Raw genomic sequence first — 26155 nt, 5'->3', positions numbered from 1 at the left:
AAATATTTATGAGCCTCAGGCACTCTGTAATACCTGTCAGGCTTGACCGGGGCAGGAGGCAAAGAATCAGGATTAAGGGAAGCTTCAGAGAAAACATCCTGAACAACATCCAAAACAGGGGGTATAGCCAAGGGCCTATGCTGTGGTAAAAACAAGAACTCCCCAAGTCTCTTTCTTGAATCTGAGAAATCCTGACCTTCCCACTTAAAATGCTCTCTCATGGAATGCAGGGTTTCAGAAAAAGAAAAATCCTCTGGGGGGGGGGAAGCAGAAGGACTAGAATCCTCTGCATCTGAATCAGAATAAGGAGGAAAATCCTGAATGTCTTCAGCCGAAGACTCCGAGTAATCTGAGGAATGCTCCAATCCTTCCACCTCTTTGGCTCCACCCTAGGCCTCTTATCCGGAGGGGGCAAAGAACCCCTGATTAAGGAAATTAAATCTTCTGCCATTTTCAGCATATGCTTTTTAGGTACAGAACCTGCAGAACTAGGGCTGACGCCAGAGGAAGACAAACCAGGCCTAACCTTGGAAGGTACCTTAGAGACAGAAGTAGAAGGCCTAACTACCTTATGCAAAGAAGGGACTACAGAGACCTGAGAGGCCCCCTCAGCCTGACTCGACTCCTGAGAGGCCACATCCTGTAAAACTAAAGGCTCCCCCTGAGACTCAACTGAAACCTCGGCTGGATCCGCAGATTCCACCGTAGTTTCTAAAGAACCGGCGCCCGTAATGGACGACTCATCCTGCTTGGACTTTAACGATTTTTCCTTACGCTTCTTAGCGGTAGCGGGCGTCGGAGGATCCGACGGCATATTGTAATTACACCGCTTACCGAAGACAAGCCTAGCACAATCTAACCTGCGTTTAATGGTGCGCTTATTAAATCTAGCACAAAAGCGACACCCGACTACGTCGTGCTCAGGCCCCAAGCAAGGAATACAAAGAGAGTGGTAATCCCTATGAGGTGAAATACAATTATTCACTTTTTCTGACATCCGGAATTAACTGAGGCAAGAAAAGGCAAAAATATTCCCCAACGGGGTACTTAGCCCAACTTGGTCTTCGGTCTGAAACTCAGAATACGAAAATTTCAGGATGCCAAACGGCACTTGCAAAACGCTGCTTCTGCTTCGGACCATGCGGCAAGAAAGACTGAGGATATGGCGTCGGTCATGCGCTTTAGTACCACGGCGTACTGACGTCAGATCTGAGCGACCATGACCGACGCCAGCCTAACACTTTGGTATTCGGGCCGACCGAGGACAGCGGACTACCCACAGGTTATGACTGCAGCAATGTGAGATGAAGAACATCAAAGTATCATCCTGTAATGAAGCATCCAATAATTTTGCTTTAACATGATCAGGCAGATTCTGATCCTTTAACCAAGCATGCATTCTAATGACAGAACCCGTAACAGCGGCCCTGCAAGAGGCCTTCAGTGAGTCAAAACCACATTGCAAAGTATGCTTTCCCACTTGTTCAGCTGCATGCAATAAATCATGCATTTCCTTGTTATCAGAACATTCGGAATTCGTCAACATTTTCTGTTTAAGCAGTGACATTAAGTATTGCTGATATTTAAGCATATGAAACTGACAATTTAAAGCCCTTACAGCCAAGGTAGCAGAAGTGTAAACTTTTTTCCCCCATCTGTCCAGTGCCCTAGAATCCCTATCAGAGGGGACAGGGTTTTTTGCAGTGGAAGCCTTGACCCCTTTGGGACCCTGAGATATAGTTTCTGGGTCAGCAGCAGGGTTTTTATATAGAAATTTATGAGAGTCTGGAACCCTGTAGCATCTGTCTGGCTTAGCAGGAGCAGGGGGTAAAGAGTCAGGAGGCAGGCCGGACTCTGAAAATACATCTACAATGTCTAAACAGGTGGAATAGCGAGAGGTGTGCTGAGGTAGTAAAAGAAAGTCTCTGAGCCTTTTCTTAGAGTCTGAGTAATCTTGGCTCTCCCAGTGAAAATGCTGCCTCATGGTATGTAGGGTTTCCCCAAAAGAATAATCCTCAGGAGGAGAGGCTGAAGGAATAGATTATTCAGCATCACAATCCTCATAGGGAGGGAAAGAGTATCCCTGTTCAGAAGAGGAACCAGAAGAAATTAAAACCTGATCAGAAGAGTCATATTCTGTCTCTTGCCTAGGCCTCATCAGGAGGAGGATGGGAACCCCTGATCAAAGTAATTAGGTCTTCGGCCATTTTACGCATCTGTTTCTTAGGCATGGAAGTCTGTCCAGGAGAATACTGTACTTGTTTCTTTGTCTTTAGAGCTGTTTCAGTCTTTGAAGCTGAAGATGGCTTAATATATAGTTGTGAAGACACCCTCAGGAGCCGATGCCTGCTCAGCGGCTCCGGACCCATATGAGGGAATGATTTCCGAGTGTCTAATACCTTGAGTTTCCAGAGGCCCAGTCGGCTCCACATGGGAGTCGGAAGCAGCCTGTAGCTCTGAGGTAGCGAACGCCAGGAGCTGCGAAAGCATATAATTGTGTAGGTCTGAAAAACACCCTCAGAAGCCAATGCCTGCTCAGCGGCTCCAGACCCATCTTAGGGAATAGTTTCCGAGAGTCCAATACCTTGAGTATCCCAGAGGCCTAGTCGGCTCCACGTGGGAGTTGGAAGCGGCCTGTGGCTCTGAGGTAGCAGGCGTCAGGGGCTGTGAAAGCGCCTCACTGAGAACCGGCGACTGGCCTAGCGGGGGCCTCGTCGTCAGTTTTGGACCTCGGATGCCTGTCCTTTTCCTTGCGCTTTTTATAAACTCCGGTCGTCGGCTGTTCAGACGGCATTATATAATTAAACCTTCGGCCAAAGTAATGAAAGGCAAAATCGTACCGACGCTTAATAGTGCGTTGGTTAAATCTAGCACAAAACCGACAGCTAGCAACGTTGTGATCAGGGCCTAGGCAAGGAATACAGTAAGAATGAAAATCCTTATGAGGTATTTGCTTCCCGCAAGAAATACAATTGTTAACTTTTTCTGACATCGGTCTGGAGCAAGAAAAAAGTTTCCCCAACAGGGTACTTAGCTTTAATGAAGACTTTGGATCTGAAATTGGATTTTGAAAATCTCAGGAGTTGGCCGACTGGCACTTGCGAACTGCTTTTGCTTCGGGCACCTCGTGGCAAGAAAGACTGGAGAAAATGGTGTCGGCTGCATCTTTTATACCCCTGGCTCACTGACGTCAGGGAAGAGGCGACAGCAACTGACACCGGACCAGGACTTTGGAATTCAGGCTGACTGTGGGTAGCCTGCCAGCAGGATAACCCAAGAGTAATGGCTGCAACAGTGAAACACGATGAACATCAGACTCCCCATCCATGTGAAGCAGAGTTCCTCCCTAACCCAATTCAAGGGCAACCTGGACAATTGGATGGGAAACAGGAAATCATCCCTGGTTTGGCACCTATGTTTCTAATGGACACAGGTAAGCTGTAAATGGTTCATCTCCCAGGCCCATGCTTACACTTATCAAGGGTATCAAAACCTGTCAGAGATTTGGAATGCATGGCTAGGCTTAAAAATGCCCTTGTGGTCGTTAGCCTAGTAAACACCTATGAACCAGTATGGGATTGCCTAAAAAAAAAAAAAAAAAAAAAAAAAAAAAAGAGGCACTATGGGGAAGGACAATGTTTTAGCTAATATTAGAAAGCAGAGAAGTGCAGACCATCCCTGGCAAAGCAGCATGGTCTGTTGACCATCTCCTTCCATGCTGACAAATATTGCACCCTCACATAATGACACCAGAAACCACACTAATTATTAAAGCCAGTCGTCATCTATTCATATTGTGGCATTGCGCAAAGCTAAGCTCATACCAGCCTGGGACATGTATTCCAAGAGATCCACGTTGTCTCTCTTCATATAGTCTAGGGAGGTACATCTCAGGTCATTTACAGTCACATGAACTACGACTGAGTCACACTGATACTTGTGGTCCAATGACTTGAGTGCATATGTAATGTGGCAAATCCTGGACCCTGACAAACGGATCATGACTTTCTCCTTAGTCAGTCTGGTGAGAGGGACAGCAGTTCATCTCACAATGTAGTCTCCAATGACCAAAATGCTGGACTGTGTGGTGGCTTGCATTATGGGGTTAGAAGTACTAGCTCCATGAGATGAGACTATATGTGCTGATGTGCGTGTTGTTTTGAAAGAGTGCATTCAGCACTGCTGACAGTATTTGTTATGTGCACTTTGTCCAAGAGATCTTTGGGGGTTAGGAAGGTTAAAGTTAAGCGCTTCAACATATGTGGGTTTGTGTCTCTGCTTTGTACTGTGTGTGATGGGTACAGCATATGTAGTACTGACAAGCTGATTGACATTACAAGTACTTTTATCTGACAGCTTTGCCTCCAGTGACATTACGTAAACACATCTTTCACAAACCTGATCAGTTTGAGAATTAGCTGGTTGTCAGTAAACATGAGGCAATTTCTGCATTGCCTCAGGATGCCCATATCCACCAAGCTGGGAATGGAGATAGTCGGAAAGTTCATATCCATGGCAACAGGCCCTTTTTTATTGATTAGACGGCTGAGGTGAGAATATAGAGTAATATCAGGAGTACATGGCTTGTAACTCTGGGGGCAGTACTCATCACTGCAAGCTAGCTGCCAATTGTGCAACTAGGTAATGGTGAAATTTCAAAGGTCCTTTTACAAGAAAGATGTTAACTTAAGGTGCCTGCATCTATACAGGGCACTGCCAAACACTTGAAAGGAAACTACTAAAGTAGACCCTGATGATTTATGGATAAAGTACTCTGAAGTTAGGTTGGACAGGAGCTTTGTCAAGAATGTAAAAAAAGGGGGATTCACCTGATTGGCTAGTACCTGGTTACTCCTAGTGCTGGTCTCACCACAGATCACACTGCTGGGATACAATACCCCTTTTGCTTCTCTCACCAGACACAAAACAGTAGCACTAATCCCAAAATGAGAAGCAGGCCATAAGGATCTTTGGTGAACAATCTTGTCCCAGATGATGCAGGTGTCTGTAGGCTTGTTGTAGCCTTTTCCTAGTAGATACATTGAAGAGCAACCAGATCAATCAGGAAGGTACCACACAGATGATTACTGCCCAATTTGAGACAGTCAGGAATCAATGCCCTCTGTTCCTTCTCTCACCAGGAGCAAAATATTAGCACAAATTCCAAGCTGACACCTATGAAACAATTATCAGGCTTTCTGGTGATCATCAGTCTCCAGGAAATAATGCCCGTATGGTCCTTTTCTCACTAGGAACAAAAATAGAAGTTATGTCCTTACCATAACGTTCCATGTGGAGTGTTCATCTCGCCTTTGTTCTTACACATGGGTTCGGAGCCGATCCTCGGCTCCGTGCCGGCCTCTTGCAAGCTCTGCATCGAGAAGAAGCTCGAGACAATCTAATACCCACAATCCCCCTCTGCCTTTACCTCAGATCTAGTTTGCAAGCAAACCAATCTACAGAATAGCACATTCATGCTTACATCACATATGCACAGAAAGAATCTACACATAACTATATATATATAAGCCAAACAGACACATATAAATATATATATATATGCCAACTATGTACACAATATTGCAACAGTAGCAGAATGCTCCTGGCCAGGCATCAAAGAACGTTCTTCCTAAGGGTGGGAGGGTGGGACTGTAAGAACAAAGGCGAGATGAACACTCCACATGGAACGTTATGGTAAGGACATAACTTCTATATGTGATAGTGTTCAATCTCACCGTTTGTTCTTACACATGGGTAGCGTCCCTAGCTCCTTGTTCCTGAGGAACTCACGGAGGCGTTCTTGAGCACAGTGGAACCAAAGGTTGCCCTGTCCCTAGAAACCTTGTCTACCTTATAATGAGAAATGAATGTATGTGGCTTAGACCAAGTAGCAGCTGCACAAATAGCGTCCAGTGGTAGGCGGGCTGCATGAGCCAAAGATGTAGACACTGACCTTGTGGAATGTCCTTTGGGTTTGTGTAAAAGGGTTTGATTTGAAGAATCGTAGACATAGATTATACAATCCGTTAACCATTTAGAAAGAGTTCTTTTGGTAACTGCAAGTCCTTTCCTGCTATCAGCAAAAGCCACAAAGAGTTGATCTGTTTTTCTGTGATCTTTTGTTCTATCCAAGTAAAATCTTAGCTGTCTGTGAACATCTAATTTGTGTAACATATACTCCATTTTGTTGGAGTGGTTTTGAAGAAAGTGGGTAATTCAATGGACTGATTAATATTGTTAATAGAACACACTTTAGGAGGAAGGATGAATTGGTTCAAGAGAAACTCTGTCAGAGTGAAAGATCAAATAAGGGTGCTTGATGGAGAGAGCCTGAAGTTCAGATACTGCCTAGCGGAAGTAATGGCTACCAGAAAGAGAGTTTTCCAGGATAAAAATTTTAATGGGCAAGAAGAGGCAGGTTCAAAGGGGGGCAACATTAATTTAGATAACAATAAGTTTAGACTCCAAGGTGACGTAGGAGATCTGACCGGTGGTCTAATATGAAAAACCCCTTTTAAAAAGGCTTTACAAAGTCTGTGAGCCATAACAGGAGCTCCACATTCTTCCACATGGAAATTCGAAATGGCAGCCAATTGAACTCTTAGTGTAGCAGGAGAAGCACCCTGATGGAATAAGTCCGTTAAGAACTCTAATATCTTATTCAAAGGATCCACATGGTGTGTATTCGCCCAGAATACAAATCGCTTCCATTTGCTAGCATATGTTTTAGTAGTGGAAGCTTTATACGAAGCCACCAATATATCCTGGACTGCTGGTGACAAAAGATCAGACCTGGCTAAGTTGGGAATTGGAGCAGCCAAGCTGCTAGATGGAGGGACAGGAGCGCGGGATGGGGAACCCCTGACGAGCGAGTCAATAGGTCTGGCTCTGGGTCCAGAATCCAGGGTCCCCGAATGCAGTGTATCTTCAGGAAGGGAAACCAAATTTGACGAGGCCAGAATGGGGCAATGAGGATTATTGTCCTGTGTAGGTTCCTGGCTTTCTGGAGAAACTTTGATATCAGAGGAAATGGAGGAAATGCGTACAGGAGTCCCGGGGGCCAATCGTAAACCAGTGCGTCCTGGGGACTTCCCTGGAGGGGGTAATAGGGCAAAGTAGCTCCTGCATTTGGCATTCATTGGAGACGCAAACAGATCGCAGGAAGGCTGGCCCCACGTGCGAAAAATCCTTTTCGCCACTGACTGTTTTAGGGACCACTCGTGCGGTAACAGAATTGCTCTGCTCAGCCTGTCGGCTATGACGTTGGATGACCTGGGATGTGCGTTGCTATTAGAAAGCGACCCGTGGACTCCGCCCACTGCCAAATTCTCATGGCCTCTCTGCATAGCTGATAGGACTTGGTTCCCCCTTGCTTGTTTATGTACCAGACTACCGACATGTTGTCCGTCTGAACTGCAATAGTCCCTAGAGGAAGAAGGGGAGCAAAGTGTTGCAACGCTAGAAACACTGCCCTCAACTCTAGAACATTGATGTGCAGATTGTACTCCAAATTGGTCCATTCGCCTTGGACTGTTTGTCCCTGAAAGATGCCCCCCCACCCTATCAGGGAAGCGTCCGTGGTCACCGTAACTGTGGGCATGGGTAGCACAAACGGTCTCCCCTTGGAAAGGTTGCACGTTTGAAGCCACCAGTTTAGATCTGTTTTGCATGTCTTTGTTATAAGAATCTCGTGTGTTAGAGGTAGTTGTTGAAACGACCATTGTGCAAACAGCAGCCATTGTAGGACTCTCATGTGCAGCCTTCCCAGGGGAATTGCAATAAGGGAGGCTGACATGAGGCCCAACACCTTCAGTACTAGTTTTGCAGGAGATTTCCTTGACAAGAGTAGAAGACGTATATGAGTCTGAAGTGATAATATCCTTTCTGGGGGAAGCCTCAGAATCAATTGACGTGTGTTTAATTCTGCTCCTATGAACAAGATATTTTGTGATGGCTGAAGTAAGGACTTTCCAAGTTTACGGAAATCCCTAGGTGAACACACAGTTGAAGAACAAAGTCTCTGGCCTGTAGTAGTTGGCCGGTGGTGGCAGAAAGGAGCCAGTCGTCCAGATACGGAAACACCTGGAATCCCTGGCGTCTCAAGTGAGACGCTACCACTGCCATGCATTTGGTGAAGACCCTGGGGGCTGAGGTCAGACCAAAGGGCAGGGCTCGAAATTGAAAGTGACTGGCCCCAGCCGAAGCGCAGATGATCTCTGGATGCCCTGGCCATTTTGATGTGGTAGTATGCATCCTCTAGATCTATTGAGCACATCCAGTCGTCCTTCTGTAAGAATGGAAGGATCGATTGAAGCGTGACCATTCGGAACTTTTCTTTCCTGACGAAGGTATTGAGGTAGCTTAGGTCCAGAATGGGCCTCCAGTCCCCTGTTTTCTTTGGAACTAAAGAGAACTTTGAGTAAGTCCCGAATCCTTGCTGGTCCGCTGGGACTGGTTGGATGACTCTTTTTTCTAGCAGCTTTGAAATTTCCATAGCTGCTGGCTCTCAGATGGGGCGGTACATCTGGGAGTCTTTTCTTTGGGATGGGATGAGATAGAAAGGGTATGTTGTAACCTCTGGTAACCACGCTTTTACCCACTTGTCTGTAGTTATATTTTGCCAGGCCTGAGGGTATAAAGCTAGCGACCACCGACTGCCTCCAGAGCAGGACAGTCGGGCCTCCTCTCAGGAGTGCTGGAAAGGTTTACCAGGGAGTGTCTCCCTGTCACCTTGATGTTGCGGACCCCTCTGCCGCCAGGCGGCGTCTTCCACCTCTGCCCCTCCTCTGCCTCTAGAGGGGCATCACCCTGTGTGCCTGGGAAAGATCCTTGGGGTTTTCGAAACCACATTTTTCCACCACGTTGCCCTTTGGGGTACGGTCTGGTTGGGGTGGAAAAACGGACTCCGACAGCAGACAGAGTCTTTCCCTCCTGTTCACACCGGGTAAGGGTCTCCTTTACTTTGGGGCCAAAGAGGGTGGCACCGTCAAATGGGGCGTTAGTAAAGGAAGACTTGAAGGCTTCCGCAAAGGAACATAAGCGCATCCAGGATTGTCTGCGAAGAGCAATCGCTGAAGCTGCTGCCCTACTCGAACCTTCGCTGCGTAGGAAATCAGCCTCATGGACGAGTTAACAATAGATGTAAGGGTATTAAGTTGCTGTCACTTTTTCTGAGACAGCCGCATCTGTAGTACCCTGGAGGGTATCTCCCAACTCTTTGACTAGATCCCTCTGTAGACGTGTAAAATGGGTCAAATAGTTCAGGGATCGCATGGAAAAAGCCGCTGAACTGAAAATGCGCTTCCCGTATCTATCCATCGTCCTAGAATCTTTATTAGGAGGATGGACAGACGAAGAAGACTCCGACATCTCCTTTTTAGTGGCTGCTGCCACCACCATAGCGTCTACTGGAACTCCTTTTGTAAGGTAGGACTTGTCCTGAGGTGCCGTGATGTATTTATTAGGTTTCCTTGGAACTGGTTCCACTGTGTCAGGAGCCTCCACGCCCTTCGAGCAATTAGTTCCATTAGTTCGTCAAGGCGGAGTGACCCAGGAGGAAGAAGGGCGAGCACCAAATGCCTTCAGCAGAACTGACTCATCCTCAGAAGGGGGAAGGGACTGCCAGTCACCTCTCTGTTTCAGGATCTCCAATATGTCCGAAAAAGAGACATCTTCGAAGGTGACTTAGGGGACCCCTCTGACTCATCTAAGTCAGTATCAGATGTCAAGGATTCCTGTGGAGAATCCAAGTGTCTCCTCTTACACAATCTCTTCCTAGGGACTTCTTCGTGGGGAGCATCCGAAGAAGCCTCGGAGGAAGAGGGGGCACCCTCCAGGGGTGGCTGAGACACTGGTGCCCGACGCTTGGATGTGGCCGTGGGTGCAGATGAAGATAACGGCCCTTTATGGGGAGGAGAGGTTGCTTCCACTGATGTGGTTGTCTGGGTAGACAACACCTTCCTCATCAGGTCGAACGCTCCCGGGTCCCGCATCGAAGAGTCCCCCGGTTCCGAGGAAATGGGAAGAATCCCCGACACGGGCACCGAAGGCATCGACCCCGAGGACGGAGCCGAATCGATCCGCGCCGAGGCCCCGAGGGGGAGAGTCGGAACCGAAACGTCGGTTCGACTCTCGGCCCCGGAACCAAGGACAGACCGTCGGCTCCGAGACTCCGGTATCGGGTCCGACGGAGTCGAGGTGAGAGGAACAGACCGAGAAAAGGACGGTTCTGGACCCGAGGGCTCCACAATCAGTAGATCAGCCTCTTCCGGCTCCAAAGACTGAATCGGTCTCGGAGGAGGAATGGATGGAGATACAGGAGGCCTTCAAATTTCGACACCAACTGGGTGGAAACCGAAATAAGTTTGGAGAGGGCGGAATGCTCCAATAACTTCTGCACCACGCGATCCACATCGATATCCGAAAGTTTGGAGGAAGAACGGGTCGAAGGAACCGAAGACGGAGCCGACCTCAATAAGGTCGAAGGAGGGAGCTCCATCACCGGTTCCAAGACTCGAGGCTCAGGAACCGATACCAGCTGAACACTCGGCCCCGAAGTCTGTGGAACCGGTGATCTAACCTTTGCTGAAGAGCTCGGAGCCGATGACTTGGGCTCCGACGCCTTCGATTCCTTAGAGGACTTCGATGCCTGGTCAGAAGCATCCAGAGCCTCCTGGAAAGAAGGTTTCAATAGACCTCTGTCCATTAGTTTCCTGCGCCTATCTGTCATGACCCTCCCACTAAAAGAGTGACAGATGGAGCAGTCCTCTTGCAAGTGGAGAGGGCCAAGGCAGTAGACGCAGGAACTATGGTTGTCAGTCACTGACATTTTCTGGCCACACTGACAACGCTTGAAACCTGACTTCACCTTTTCAGACATTATAGGAAAGAGAGACAAATCCAGTAATGCAGTCAAATCCGTTAAAGTTTGTCAAATCCGATAAAAATTGTCAAACCCGGTATAAAGTTTCCTCAACTATGGTAAATTTATGAAGGGTGTAGGCCCTGAAAAATATTTAACTGATAAAATTAGTTAACGGTACCAATAACCCAACGAGACCACAACACAATCATACAGAATAATACTGAAACATCAAATAGAATAGAATCCTAATAAAATATAACAAAATAAAGTTATATCTTAGCTTAGACTCTCGAGCTAGCTCCCAACGATGCGTATGCAGCAGCGGCAAACTAGATCTGAGGTAAAGGCAGAGGGGGATTGTAGGTATTAGATTGTCTCGAGCTTCTTCTCGATGCAGAGCTTGCAAGAGGCCGGCACGGAGCCGAGGATCGGCTCCGAACCCATGTGTAAGAACAAACGGCGAGATTGAACACTATCACATCAGAAGCATTAATTTCAAGATGAATACTGACAGGCAGAATGTAGGCTCTCCAGTAATTGCTAGTCCTGGACTAGCTGTTGCAGATTTTAAAGGTAAGATGAAAAAATGAGTTAACATCCGAAGAGTTGTAGTGTGCATTAAGCACTTAGATATGAAAGTTTTAGCAATTTAAGGGGAGCGTAACTAATTTTAAAAGAGCAAGATAGATTTGGCAGGGGGCGAACTCTTAGTATTCTGGCTCTATGGAATACAGTGGGATTGCCAATAAATTTAAATAGCTAGGAAACCTGAACAGCTGTGAGACACAAAGACCTCTCACTAGGAGGCAAATACCCAAGTCAGTCCTCCAAGTAGAATCTCGGAAGAAACTACAACCTACCAATACATCACTGAGACAGACCACCCCACCTGGTCCAGTGACCAGCTTCTTTCATCCATCTGTCAAATTTAGAAAAACGCATCCTAGAAAAAAAAGGTATGTAGTGACAGCAAAGTTCATGATGAGAACTGTTACAGTGGCAAAAAAAAAAACAAACAAAACAAAAAAACAGAAGGCACAGAGGATAAGTGCTTGTATCAAGCTGATACATGATGTTACAGTGTGTTGTCACAGTGTATTGTTACTGGCACATTATCAATTACACAGAAAGTACAGTTGTGTACACTTACCATAAAAGTAGATGTTCGAGTGTATTCACTGTTGCAGTCATCACCTGTGGGTAATCCCTGCTGTGGTAGCCCTCGGCCAGCCAAAATACCAGAATCAATGTTTTCTGCATCAGCTGCAGTCGCCTGTAATCTGACGTCAGGTCGTCAGTGCTATAAAGCAAGGCAGCTGAAGTCATTACATCAGTTTTTCTTTACCTTATTTCCTTGTGCTTCTGACGGATTAGGGCAAGTGGTCCTGGTGGCTAAAAGCCACCGTGGGAAGCTTATGTCCCCCTAGGGGAAGAGGATATAAAGGGGATGGAGGGAGGGAAACCAAGACTGCAACAGTGAATACACTCGAACATCTACATTTATGGTAAGTGTACACAACTGTACTATGTTCTTCGTGTTTCACTGTTCCAGTCATCACCTGTGGGAGGATTCCCAAAGCTAAGGATAGGTTAGAGCCCTAGGCATGGGTCAGCAAGCCCTGCAGAACTGCAGAGGCAAACCCTGCCCTAGACTTAGAAAAAAGAGGTAGGTGGTAATGCTTTGTAAAGGTATGGACAGAGGTCCAAATGGTAGCTTCTAAAATGTCCCTGGTGGGGACTCCTCTGAGGAAGGCTGTGGAAGTGGAGGCTGCCCTAGTGGAAAGGGTACAAACAGACTTGGTGGGGGGAGGGGTTCCCATGAAGTCTGTAGCAGAAATGGATACAGTGTGATATCCATTTGGAAATAGTTTTGCTTGGAAATAGGCGTCCCCTCTGCCCCTGGGGCAAAGCTGACAAGCAGCTGGTCTGTTTTTCTGAAGGGTTTAGTATGGTCCAGATAGTATCTGAGTTGTCTGTGCACGTCTAGCAAGTGCAGAGTTCTTTCTCCCTTGTTTTGAGGGTTGGGAAAGAAGGTGGGTAGGTGTATGGCCTGGTTGAGGGTCACATCAGATGCCACCTTGGGCATAAAGGAGGGGTTAGTCTTCAAGGAGACGTTGTCTGCAAGAAAAATGATGAAGGGCTCAACAGCCATGAGTGTGTGAAGTTCTGAAACCCTTCTGGCTGAGGTGATAGCTAGTAGAAGGCAGTCTTCCAGGAGAGATATTTCAATTCTGCTTAAGCAGCAGGTTCGAAAGGAGGTAAGGTTAGCTTTTCTAAAACATAATTCAGGTTCCAGGCTGGTGTGGGAGGCCTTCTGGGAGGTCTGATATTAGAAGCCCCTCTGAGGAATTGTTTAATCAAATGATGAGAGAAGAGGAGTGGGTCTGAATCGTAATGGGCAGAAATGGCTGAGGCAAGGATTTTAATAGAGGAGAAAGAGATGCCACTATTAAACAACTCGGATAGGTAATCCAAGATAAGAGGGATGGAAGGATGGGAGGTACTGGCCCCTTTGGACTGACTCCAGGAGCAGAATCCTTTCCATTTCCCATCATATAATATTCTGGTACTGGGCCTTCTGGCCTCTGTGATGATGTATAAGACCTGTTTGCTTAACAGGGACTCCTTGTTAGCTTTTAAGGTATAAGCCATGCTGAAAGATTGACAGTCTAAGTCTGGGTGCAATATCTTCCCCCTCACCTGGGTTACGAGGTCTGAGATCAGTGGAAGCTGCTTGGGGGGCTGTAAGGTCAGGCTGCGCAGTGAGGGGTACCAATGCTGTCTGAGCCAATATGGAGCAATGAGGATGGCCTTTATTCTCTCCTCCCTTATTTTGATCAGTACCTTGGGAATAAGGGGCAGAGGGGGGGGGGGGCTGTACTTAAAAATATCTAAACTAGTACTTGCTTTAATGTAATTTGGTAGTCTGTTCCATGCATCACCTACTCTTGACAGAGAACCAATTAGTACACTTTTCATTCCTATAAATCTCCTACATAGGCTGATGATTCTCTAATACTTTTTGTTAACACCAAACATTCCCACAGGTAGCTGTCACTAAATGCCCTATATACCTGAATAAGGTCTCATCTTAGATATCTGTAAGAGAGACTGTACAAGTTCAGATATTTTAGTCTTTCATAATAACTTAAATTTTCACATCCATGGATACCCTTGGTACACTTCCATTGTACTATTTCTGGTTTACTCATGCTTGTTTTCTTATAGGGTTTCCAAATTGTTATTCCATACTCAAGTTTGGGTGTAATGTAACTAACAAACAATGACGTCATTATTTTTGATTTCCTAGACTTTATAAATCTTTTTTACAACCTATAGTTCTACAACTATCATTAACCAACTGGTTGATATGATTAGAAAAACTCATAGCTGAATATACCCAGGTCCTTAAATGAGTCTACAGTTTAAATCACTGTGTGCTGTATTAAATATTCACCTTTCAATTTATGCCTACCAAATCTCATATGCTTAGTTTTTGATGTATTTATCAGCATATTATTCTCCTGTGCCCAAAAGGTCAATTTAGTCAAGTTATTTTGCAGACATGCCTTATCTGTAACCCATGTAATCAGTTTACCCAATTTCAGGTTATCTGCATATAGACTGTAGAACACCTCAGATGAAAAAGTTAGGTCTGAAAGATACAATCTAAACAAGTCAGGGCCTAGGACAGAGCCCTGTGGCACACCCTGACTGTAACCAAGGATTTCGCCTGTCTAGTCACTGTATGATACTTGCCATGTCCTATTTGTAAGCGATGCAGGTATCCATCTTATCAAGAGTACATCAATACCTAGTTGCACTAATTTATTGATCAGTGCTATGTGTATGACCCTGTCAAATGCTGAAGTTAAATCTATATAATTACATCAGAGCACAATTTTTAATTTATAGCTCTTATTATATTGCTATGGAACACCATGTTACAAGTGGTAATAGATCTGCTTTCAACATTTGCATGTTGATATATGGTTTCAAGTCCCAAACTATTCAGTTCTGACAATAAGTTTATCCAATATTACCTTCTCCATTACTTTTTCACATGAAAGTAGACTTAAGGGTCTATATGACTCTGGATTTGTCCTACTCCACTTTCCCTTAAAAACAGGTTTAATAAGTGCATGTCTCCAATCTTGAGGAATCTCCCCATATTTATATGACCTAGTGAATCTTATACATTTTAAAGCACTCTTTCATCCATGAATGCGGGATACTATCAAATGCTTTTTTGTAGTCAAGCCATGCCATACTTAGATTCTTCCCATTTTTACAGTTCTCTACTGTGACTAAAAACAAATGACCATTTGTTCCATATGACTTTCTTTTATTGCTCTTATGCTCTATTGCCATAATTGAGTTTTCTTCTAAATGACTATAAACTCTGTTGGCATCAATTCCTGTGGATAAGTTTATACGTTGTCGGAAGGCAAGTTATTGGTCTATAATTTTTAGGGTAGCTTGTAGGTTCACTCAAGCAGGAGCACTGTTTTTCCTGTTGTTAGCCAGGTTGGTGTCTGTTCAGGGTACACATATAAACAGTTGTTACTCATGGCTAAAGCTTCGAGCAAAGATGTTAATACTTTTAACCAGAAGGTAGGTACTGCATCTGGGCATGGAGTTTTCCAGTTAGAGGCTTTTCTTAACTTTGGTTCAATCTCTCTGGCTGTTACTTCATCCTATTTCATATCCTGTACCTTTTAAACTTCTTACTCTTTCTTTTACTTTTTCTATCCATTTATTAGCTTTATGTTCCACAGGATCTTCATAAATACTTCTCCAAAATGTATCTATTTCTTCTTTTTTAGTGGTATTTCAATTCCTTATACCTTGTTTCCCAATTCTCTATAAAAACTTTTTGGGTCATTAATAAACTGCTTATTTTGTACTTTTCCATTATATTTATCTAAGCATCTTCTAAGTTTTTTCACCTGTGCTGAGATTTTTAGTTTATTTGTGAAAGTACACGATAGATCCTGATGTAGGCTGTGGTGGTGCAGCAGTTAGTGTGGTCGCCTCACAGCAAGAGGTTCTTCCATTCGATTCTCGGCTGGAGTGCCTTCTGTGTGGAGTCTGCATGTCCTCCCCGTGGTCGAGTCACGTTAAAGACATGCAGGTAGGTGCATGCATGAATGGGCGTGCCTTCTTTGAAGGTTGGGCGTCGGGCAGGCAACTCGGCACCATAAAAATCCAGTGCCAATCATTAGCGGACAGGAGTTCTGCTGTGGCGACCCCTAACCGGGAAAAGCCGAAAGACAAGAAGAGGAGACATGATGGATCCTGATCTGTTCTAATACTGCACTTTGTTTTTATCATGTCTATCTTTCTAAGTATTTTTGTTCTGTTCCGTCTTCTATACTCTAGTGACACTTCTTGTCTTAATTGCTTTACAGTTTTCCCTATTTGATAACTTCCATGATGGTATTCAATTTCTCCCCTTCCTTTCTCTCGCCACCCTGTGTTCTCGTGGTAGAACTTATCTGTTATTAATTTAGCTGTACAGTAATATATCCTATTTACTTCTGTTATATCGCATGGATCTCTATGGACAGTCCTAATTACTGTATTCATCTGTTTTATCAATCTTCTGACTTTTGGGATTTTATTGACCTTCTGCAGTCTATTTCATTGATCTTAATATGTTTTATCTATCTCCAGTAACTCCAACAATACTTCTCTTTGTTCTTCTTCTAAACTGAGGGCACATTTTTTGTTTTCCATTTCCTGCGGGCATTCTATAGAAAGTTCTATAGCATCCTCCTGTGGCACATTCTCTTCAATTTCATTCTGCGTCATCCATTGCTCTGTCATATGGCAACTCACTGGCCCTATCACTCCTCAACACTGACTGCATCAGAGTTGCCACAGTTTCCTGTTCCTTCCCTTGCTGTCCAGCTTCAAGTGAATGTTTAAACTGGTTTCCTGTGGAAGACCCCAAAATATCTTCATATGGCACCTGATGAATTGCTTCCTGTTCCACTGGTTTCCCCTTAATTTGGATGTCCATTGCTTTTTATCTTGTTGTGGTGCTTTCTGAATTAGATTTTCTACACAGAATCCTTCACTTTGCAGGTACTCCATAATCTCAGTTTCTATTTCTTTAAGTTCTCCATTACTAATCTCCTTTTCTACTTTTCCTCTCTCTTATTTTTTTGTATTGCAAAGTTTTCCATGTCCAGATTCCTTTTGCCTGTATTTCTCCTCAAATATCTTTGGTGCTGCTCTTTTTGTATTTATTAGTTTTGCTTTCTCCTTTTCACAGATATTACACCATATTAAATCTCTTTCCTATGCCCATATTTCTTCTTCAGATGTCTCCTGAACTTCCTGCTTCTCCTTACTTTGGGGACTTGCTCCATCATGCTATAATGTAACCTGTTAGGACTTCTACACCAAATCCCTCACTTAGCAGGCACTCCATAACCTCAACTTTACTAATCATCTTTTCTACATTTCCTCTTTGTAATATTTTTCTTCTTGTGAAATTTTCCATATCGGGATGCCTTTGCCTGTACTTCTCTTTGAATATCTTTGCGGCTGCCTTCTTTGTATTGATTAATTTAGCTTTCGCCTTTGCATAAATATTGCACCACATCAAATCTCTCTCTATCCTTCCCATGTCCATACTTCTTTTTTATACTTTTCAAAAATCTCTAGGTTTTGCTGTTTATATTTTTGCACTTCCTCAGATGCTTCTTTTTCCAAACAGATCAAAGTTTCTTGGTCAATATACTGTTTTTCACAAATCTGTTGTATTAATGAACACACTTTTATTTGACAGCTTTTCTTGTGGAAGTATTTGTCTTTCCTCCAATTTTTCTCTCAATCTTTTTGTATACCTTGTGTCTGGAAATTCAGGGCTTTTTGCATAATAGTAACAATATATAATTTCTTTCTTATCTTCAACAGTCAACTCTATTGTCTTTAAGGCTCTTTATTGGCCTATCAGTTTTTGTGATTTTTGTGGACTGCTACTTCAATAGGGGGGCCATCCTCCCCCTGGGCCTGGCCCGGCCCCACTGTAGGAATGTTTCCGTACTTTGAGGATTCTACGCTGTCATTTTTCCAGTACTTGCACCAGTGTGCCTACCAGGATTGGGCTCTTTTTTCATCCTTGGTTTTGTGCATCCAGCTATCTTTTTTTTTTTTTTAATTTTTGACCTACTTCTGTCCACGATATATACTATATGAATACAGTCTATATATCAGTGTCATCTTGATGAGGATTTGCGAAAAATAGGGTCCACCTCATGAATGTACTCACCAAGACTTGAAGATGAATTCAATTTCAGCAATACTACTCTCCTTTGCTTGCTGACCTTTCTCTCCATTCGGACCTTAACAGCTTAGAATATAAGCAACTCAGTGTCAAACCAAAATACGCAAGAGTCCCTCACTGGCAAAAGAAAAGAAAAAAGGACCAGTGTAAAACAATAAATGGCATGGGGAATCATTTTCTTCATTGCTCATTTCTAAGTGGGCCTTAAAAATTGTTGCAGAACATGTGAAGAAGATTAGCTCAGTGTGTTTTTTCCTACCACAATTAATGTGCATTACCATTAACAATGTTATCACAGATGTAGCGCCATTGTGAAGGACATACTCAGCCTAAATTAAAACTTAATTGTGTAAATGTGTATTACCATTTACGATGTTATCACAATAGTAGAAATGTTCATCATTCAGAGACGGACATACTGAGACCAAATCCTGCAGTCCCGCTCCAGTTATCAAAAGACATCCTGAGAGATTAAGATGTTCCAGTGAAGGCAGTCCACCATAAAACACCAGTGCTCTGTAAATAGTGAAAATTGAGAGTCAGGAAAAGTGCACTTTTTTCAAAATTTATGAACTTAAGGGAAAAATTAACCTTTCAAATAAGTTCAGAAACTTTCACGTGACTACAATATGCATTACTGTTACATATACTGCATACAAAGTCTGCAACAGCTATCGTCACAAGTGCAGAAATTATTCTAATGATCATAAAGCACAATATGGATGTCTTCATAAAGCACAATTATAGCTTTTATATTTGGAAAGGTTTAAAGAAATAACACAAGTACAGCTATGTGCATATTTGCACAGCAGTTGACTTTTGTGAAGAGGTCCCTGTAATGATAAATCATAAAATTTGGAAGTTTACCCCGCTGACAAACTGGAATAAAGTCAGAGTGTGACCCAAGCAGACTAGGTTCAAATTGTAGCCAAGGTACCTGTAAGAACTGCAGGTGAATGGAGGAATGATGAGGCTCTGCCTGCTTGCCTCTCTATGGGGGGGAAGGGAGGGAGTAGATACACAGTTCTTGTGGCTCTGGTATAGACCAGAACGATGAACGATGGGTGGGCAGTTAAGTGGGAGGGACAAGGAACTGCTGGCACCTAAGGGATAGTAGAGCAACATGCCCAGGTCCATGCCTCAAGACTTGCACGTGGCCTATCAAGGAACATCAGCACTCAAGGATGGAAGGGATTACCAGTAAAGTGTTAAGACATCATTTGTGAGTGGTGTCTTTCTGGCTCACTCTCATCATACATCCTGGCTCCAGCTGTCAACCCCAGCTCAGAGGGATTAAACTACCTGAATAACACTGCTTCAACTGCAGTACTGGGGAAAGGATAGGCTTAGCTTCTGCTACATTATGGCTTCATACTGCAACCTAGTTCAATCAGTGCTAACTTCTCTCTCTCTCTCACACACACACACACACACACACACACACACACACACACACACACACACACACACACACACACACACACACATGCAAAGACAATCTACACTGGGTTTACCCACATCCTATTGCCTTTCTTGTGTAGAATTTTCATCACCAGTGCTTATTTTCATATGAACATCTACCCTAGTCTTGTTCCCAGGTTGGTGAGTGAGACAATCATATATAAACAAAATTATGTACTTACACATAATGACAGATTATTTTATTCATGTCTGTCCAATACAATAAGTGGGTACTTCAAGCTGCCTGTCAGATCTCTGACTCGGCAGTATTAGTACTCAAGCCTCGAGCCCCTTTAAGAAATTTCCCCTCCCATAATGCACCTTTTCTCTCAGAAACCTCAGATCGTGTCTGGTGCCTAAAGACATAGGAATAGATAATACTTCCTGAATAAGGACTAAACTGGCCTCATAAAACAATCCTTCATATCTCACAAAACAGGGAAGGAGGATGGGGAGGTTTGTTACATTGGATGGACATGACTGAAAGGATCCATCACTAAGCTCAAGTATGTAACTTTTTCAATGTGACATGTGGGTCTGAATCCCAAGATAAGATGCATCTCTGGTGGCCTCAAGTCAGGAGACATTTTAGGACAGAAGCACCAGTGGATACTCTAAGCACTGGAGGTGCATTCCAGTTTACAATGCTCGATAAAGGTGTGCATGGAAGACTTAGTGGCAGCCTCAAAACTACAGCCCTTTGAAGAAAGCTGTAGATGATGTGGCAGCTCTAGCAGAATGAGCTCCTGTTTTTGCTGGAAAGTGATGTGTTGATGGGTCCATAAATGAAGGAAATGCAGTCTGATAGCCATATCTCAAAAGCGACACTAGAAATGTCTTCCCCAGTTTGATCATGGCAAAATAAACAGTTTCTCATCTTTCTAAACAATTTAATTATATGACAGTAGAAGCACAGCTGCCTATATACATTTATATGTAGTCTGGACTAATTTGGAAAGAAAACTGGTAAATGAATAGACTGTGAAATACTCAATTCAAAAGTCACCTTAGCAAGGTGGAAAAGATGATAGTGCATGGAGTTCTGAAATCCTTCTGACTGAAGTGATGGTAACAAGCAAAGGAGTTTTCCATTAAAGACATTTTAATTCATCAGAGAATGCTGGTGGGAATGAAGACTTTGTGGGAGCCTCTAATACAAAAGTCATACACCAAAGAGCGATCAGATCTCTTATTGGTGGTCTCAGTAAAAAGGTTCATTTTTTGGAAGGCTTTATAGAGTTTGAGGCTGGGGAATGCTCGTGATAGCTAACAAGGAAGCTAAAATCAACAGCCAACTTGGGCCTGAATCAAAAAGAGACAAGAAAATTGCAGAATATCTGAGACTGGAGCCAGAAATTTGTGAATTTTTTGTGGGCAAGCCCAAGACACAAATCTTTTCCATTTGCTACAACAGATCTAACAAGCAGAAGTCTTTTGAGAGGCTGTTAGAATCCTGACCACCTCAGTGAGGAGGGAATTATCAATGGCCGTCACTGGGACTGGAGAAACCATGTGGCTAATTTTAAATTGTTTAAATCCAGGTTTCGTCAAGTGCAGGTCATGCCTACTCAGCCTGGTGGACTTTTCTGTGAGAAAATCACCAAAGCAACAAATGAGGGCAAAATGGTTCACACTATCTTAACCTGGCCAAGGCATTTGACACAATACCCTACTTAGGCACTAACAAACTCAAGAAGTTAGGTATAAACCCTTATGTCACCCAGAGGATAAGCCAACTGGCTCACAGATAAAATCCAGGAAGTTAGAACTCTGAAGTCCACCTCTACAAAGGGGCCAGTCGCAAGCACAGTCCCTCAGGAATTGATCCTGGGATCACTCCTTTTTTTGCATTTACTTATCTGAAGTCAAGGCTAAAGTCAATAGCCTCTGGCTGACTACATTTGCAGATTACTAATTAGGAGCAGTCATAGTATAGTACAGTTGTGTACACTTACCATAAATGTAGATGTTCGAGTGTATTCACTGTTGCAGTCATTACATTAATGTAATCTGCTGGCAGGTTGCCCTCACTCAGCCGGAATAACAAAGTCTTGTGTCCTGCGTTGGTTGCTGTCTCCTCTTCCATGACGTCAGGTCATCAGGTGTATAAAACATGCAGCCGACACCATTTTATTCAGTTTTTCTTCTTGCCCCAGATGTCAGGTGCCCCCACATGGGGAGCAAAAAAAAAAATATATATATATATATATCTATATCTATATATATATATATATATATATATATATATCTATATATCTATATAAATAAACAGTAAATATATAAGTGCACTTTTAGAAACAAATTTTACCTTCAGCTAAAAGCAAATACACCACAAAGGCTTTTGAGTATAGTGAAGAAAGGAAAAGAAAAGGTATAGAAAGGGGGATGGCGGCTGGGTAACCCGGACTGCAACAGTGAATACACTCGAACATCTACATTTGCGGTAAGTGTACACAACTGTACTATGTTCTTCGTGTTTCACTGTTGCAGTCATTACACTTGGGCAGAATCCCAAAGCTATGGATGGGAGGATGGAACTAAACAGCATTAGGAGCGGCTATAAGGCCCTGCAGAACTGCAGTGGCAAAACCTGCCCTGGATTTGGAGAAGAGAGGTAAATGATAATGCTTTGTGAAGGTATGAACAGAGCTCCAAGTAGCAGCTTCTAGAATGTCTATGGTTGGAACACCCCTTAGAAAGGCTGCTGAAGTAGAAGCAGCTCTGGTAGAATGTGATCTGATCCCCTTGGGCACAGGTTTACCATGGTGCAAGTAGCAGAAACGAATGCAGTGGCTTATCCACTTAGAAATAGTCTGCTTTGATATAGCCTTCCTCTCTGACCCTGCAGCAAATGCTACCAGTAGTTGCTCAGACTTCCTTGGAGATTTGGTCTTGTTTAAGTAGAATCTTAGTTGTCTGTGTACATCCAATAAATGCAGAATCTGCTCCCCCTTGTTCTGCGGATTTGGGTAAACTGTTGGCAGGTGAATGGTCTGATTAAGAGCCACACTGGATATAACCTTAGGCATAAAAAAAAGGACTGGTCCTAAGGGACACCCTGCCCGGGTAAAATATAATAAAAGGCTCCAATGCCATGAGATCCTGTAGTTCTGAAACCCTTCTTGCTGAAGTAACTGCCAAGAGAAAAGCTGTTTTTCAAGATAGAAATTTTATATCTGCAGTAGCTGCTAGTTCAAAAGGAGGCAGGGTGAGGTCCCATGCAGGAGTTGGTGATCTTCTGGGCGGCCTTAAATTTTTGGCCCCTCTAAGATCCTGTTTAAGCAGAGGATGAGAAAAGAGGGGAGGCTCTGTGTTGTAATGAGCCGAGATGGCAGAGGTATGGATTTTTATTGAAGAGAAAGATAGGGCCTTGTCAAGCATCTCAGTCAAATATTGTAAAATCTGAGGAATATTGGGCTCTGCTGTGTCTATTCCTTGTGCTTGGTTCCAGGCACAGAATCTCTTCCATTTGTCTGCATAAGAATTTCTAGTACTAGGCCTTCTGGCTTCCAAAATGACATCCATCACAGATTTACTGAGAGATGTTGTTTGAATAATTAATTGATCAGCCATGCTGCAAGATTCAGAGTTTGGAGCGGAGTGTGCAGGATTTGATAGTTCTGCTGAGACAGTAGATGAGGTATTTGAGACAAGTACCATGGAGGAAGATGAGACATATTCCTTAGTAGTGGGTACCAGTGCTGGCGAGGCCAGTCCAGAGCAACTAGGATCATTTTTGTTTTTTCCTGTCTGACTTTCAGTAAGAAGTAAGAAACCGAAACCAATTCAAATAAAAAAGTAAAGTCCAGGACACAACCGTAGATGTCCTGGACTTTACTTTTTTGACTTTCAGTAAGACCTTGGAGAGTAGAGGTAGAGGGGGAAAGGCATAGACTGATAGGTTTTTCCAGCTGAAGGATAGGGCATCCACTTTCCATGCTTTTTTGTGATGAGTTCTTGAGCAGAATTTGTCCAACTGATAATTTTGGGGAGAGGCAAATAGATCTATGTCCGGGCTCCCCCATTTCTGTGTTAACATGCTGAAGATTTGTGGATCCAGTTTCCATTCGTGCGGGTCCATAAGATTTCTGCTTAGGTCGTCTGCCAGAGTATTTTGCTTTCCTGGCAGGAATTGAGCTTGCAGATGTATTTGATAAGTCAAGTCTGTGTTCCACAAGGCCAAGGCTAGTCTGCAAAGGGGGTAGGAATGTGTACCCCCCTGCTTGTTTATGTACAACATAACTGTGGTGTTGTCCATCTTTATCAGTAGTTGTCCTGGGTGAAGTAAGTCATTGAAGGCTGTCAGAGCATTCTGAACAGCTAGCATCTCTTTCTGGTTGATATGCAGATGCATTTGGTTTGGGCTCCATTTGCCCTGAATGCATCTCCCTGCCAGGTGGGCCCCCCAAGCATACTCTGAAGCGTCTGTAGTTAGGGTTTGGGTGGCAGGGGGTAGAGTGAATGACCGTCCCTTGTTTTGATGACATGTACCTGCCCACCAAAGAAACTCCTGTTGTAGGCAGGGAATGAGAGGAATCATTGTTTCCAGACTGTGACAATGTTGACTCCGCAAACATTTTAGGTACCATTGAAGTTTCCTCATATGCAGTCTTGCATATGGAATTAGTAGGATGACATGAACCCCAAAGCCTGCAGAATTTGTCTTGCAGATAAGTGGGTTTTTGTTGCCAGTTTGAAGTATGTTGTCAGTTGCCTTTGTCTGTTTGGCGTGAGGTAAGCCATCTGGGCAGTTGAATTCAAGCTTGCACCCAGGAATGTAATTATTTGAGAGGGTACCAGCTGCGATTTCTTTTCATTTATGGTGTACCCTAGGCATGCTAGAAGCCTTTTTACAAACACCAGATGTTGAAGAGGAGTGTCCTTGTCCTCTGCTTGAATGAGACAGTCGTCCAGGTAAGGATAAATTTGAATGCTTCTTTGTCTGCAGAATGCAATTACTGGTGCCAGGCACTTTGTAAAGACCCTGGGCGCAGTAGATAAGCCAAAGGGCAGTGCAGAGAATTGGTAATGCAAAAAACCTGCTTTGAAGCGGAGGTATCTTCTGCATGATTCCCTTATTGGGATATGCAGGTATGCCTCTTAAGTCTAGAGTTACTAACCAAGCATTCCTGCCTAGCAGAGGCAGTAGCTGTTGTAAAGTCAGCATTTTGAATTTTGGAATATCCAGGAATGTGTTCAAAATCAATAAGTTCAGTATTGGACGCCATGAATTGTCTTTTTTGGGTGCCAGGAAAAGTCTGGAATAAAAACCTTGTCCTTTTTCCTTTTCTGGTACCAGTTGAATAGCCCCCATGTCCATGAGGGACATGACTTGTTTCTGGGCCTCTGCCCACTGGTTTTGTGGCAGATCCGGCCATCTGTTTGGAATTGGCAAAGTATGGAAATTAAATCTGTACCCCTGGGATACTATGTTTAATACCCACTTGTCCTGGGTAATTAACTGCCAATTTTGAGCATGAAGTGCTAGTTTCCCCCCCCAAGGGGGCTGCCAAAAGATCAGTGCTTGGTGATGGTAGAGGAAAGTCATTGAGACTGCTTACTGTAGGGTTTTGCTTTGTTTCCCCTAGAATTGGAGGTGGAGGCACCCCACTGCTTTGACCTGTAAGAACCCTGTGATTGGTATCTGGAGCCTTTTGAGCGCCTGGATTTGCCTCAGTGGCTCTGTTAGACACAGGAAAGGATCAACGTTTAGTAGGCCAGTGCCTACTGAACCTGGGTGGCTGCACTTGCAAGAAATCTTTTACAGTTTGCATAGATTTAGCTTTGTCTTCCATTTTCTTTAAACCCTCTTCTGCCTTATTACCAAACAGAGTATCGTGCTGTAAAGGGGCATCCAACAATTTAGCTTTAACATGATCAGACAGATTTTGCTCCTTGAGCCAGGCATGCCTTCTAATCACAGATTCTGTAAAGGCTGCCCTACAAGAGGCCTCCAAGGAATCAAAACCACATTGCAAAGTATGCTTTCCAACCTGTTCTGCTGAATGCAATAATTCCTGTAACTCTTTATTTTCCACACAATCAGAAATCAACATAATTTTCTGTTTCAGTAAGCCCATAACATGCTGTTGATATTTAAGCATATGAAACTGACAGTTTAAAGCCCTGATTGCCAAGGTTGCAGACGTATAAACCTTCTTACCCCATCTATCCAGCTCCCTGGAATCTCTATCAGAAGGGGTGGGATTTTTGGCTGTAGAGGCCTTTACACCCTTGGGACCCTTAGAAACAGTCTCAGGATCAGCAGCAGGATTTTTGAAAATAAATTTGTGGGAGTCAGGAACCTTGTAATATCTGTCTGGCTTACTAGGAGCCGGAGGCAGGGAATCAGGAGCCATGCTTGATTCTGAGAACACATCAACAATGTCTAATACAGGAGGTATTGTCAAAGGCCTATGCTGAGGAAGGAGGAGGAAATCCCTAAGCCTCTTTTCTGATTCAGAGAAGTCCTGACTCTCTCAGTGAAAATGTTCCCTTAAAGTATGCAAAGTCTCTCCAAAAGAGTAATCCTC

The 26155-nt window shown here is 43.8% G+C and overlaps 1 protein-coding gene across 1 annotated transcript in view; it reads right to left on the bottom strand.

Annotated features, from left to right (window-relative positions):
• FBXL5 (F-box and leucine rich repeat protein 5) overlaps nt 1-26155 on the bottom strand; it is a 2105165-nt gene that overhangs the window by 376941 nt on the left and 1702069 nt on the right. The window contains exon 10 of the mRNA XM_044062581.1: nt 18526-18677. Coding sequence (XP_043918516.1) covers nt 18526-18677 — 152 coding nt within the window. The remainder of the gene's footprint in view (nt 1-18525; nt 18678-26155) is intronic.

This window comes from Protopterus annectens, chromosome 2.part1 (assembly GCF_019279795.1).
Source record: "Protopterus annectens isolate FY-2018-M chromosome 2.part1, PAN1.0, whole genome shotgun sequence".
Lineage (NCBI taxonomy): Eukaryota > Metazoa > Chordata > Ceratodontiformes > Protopteridae > Protopterus > Protopterus annectens.
The sequence above is the reverse complement of the archived record's forward strand: the minus strand, read 5'-3'. Positions and strand labels throughout refer to the sequence as shown.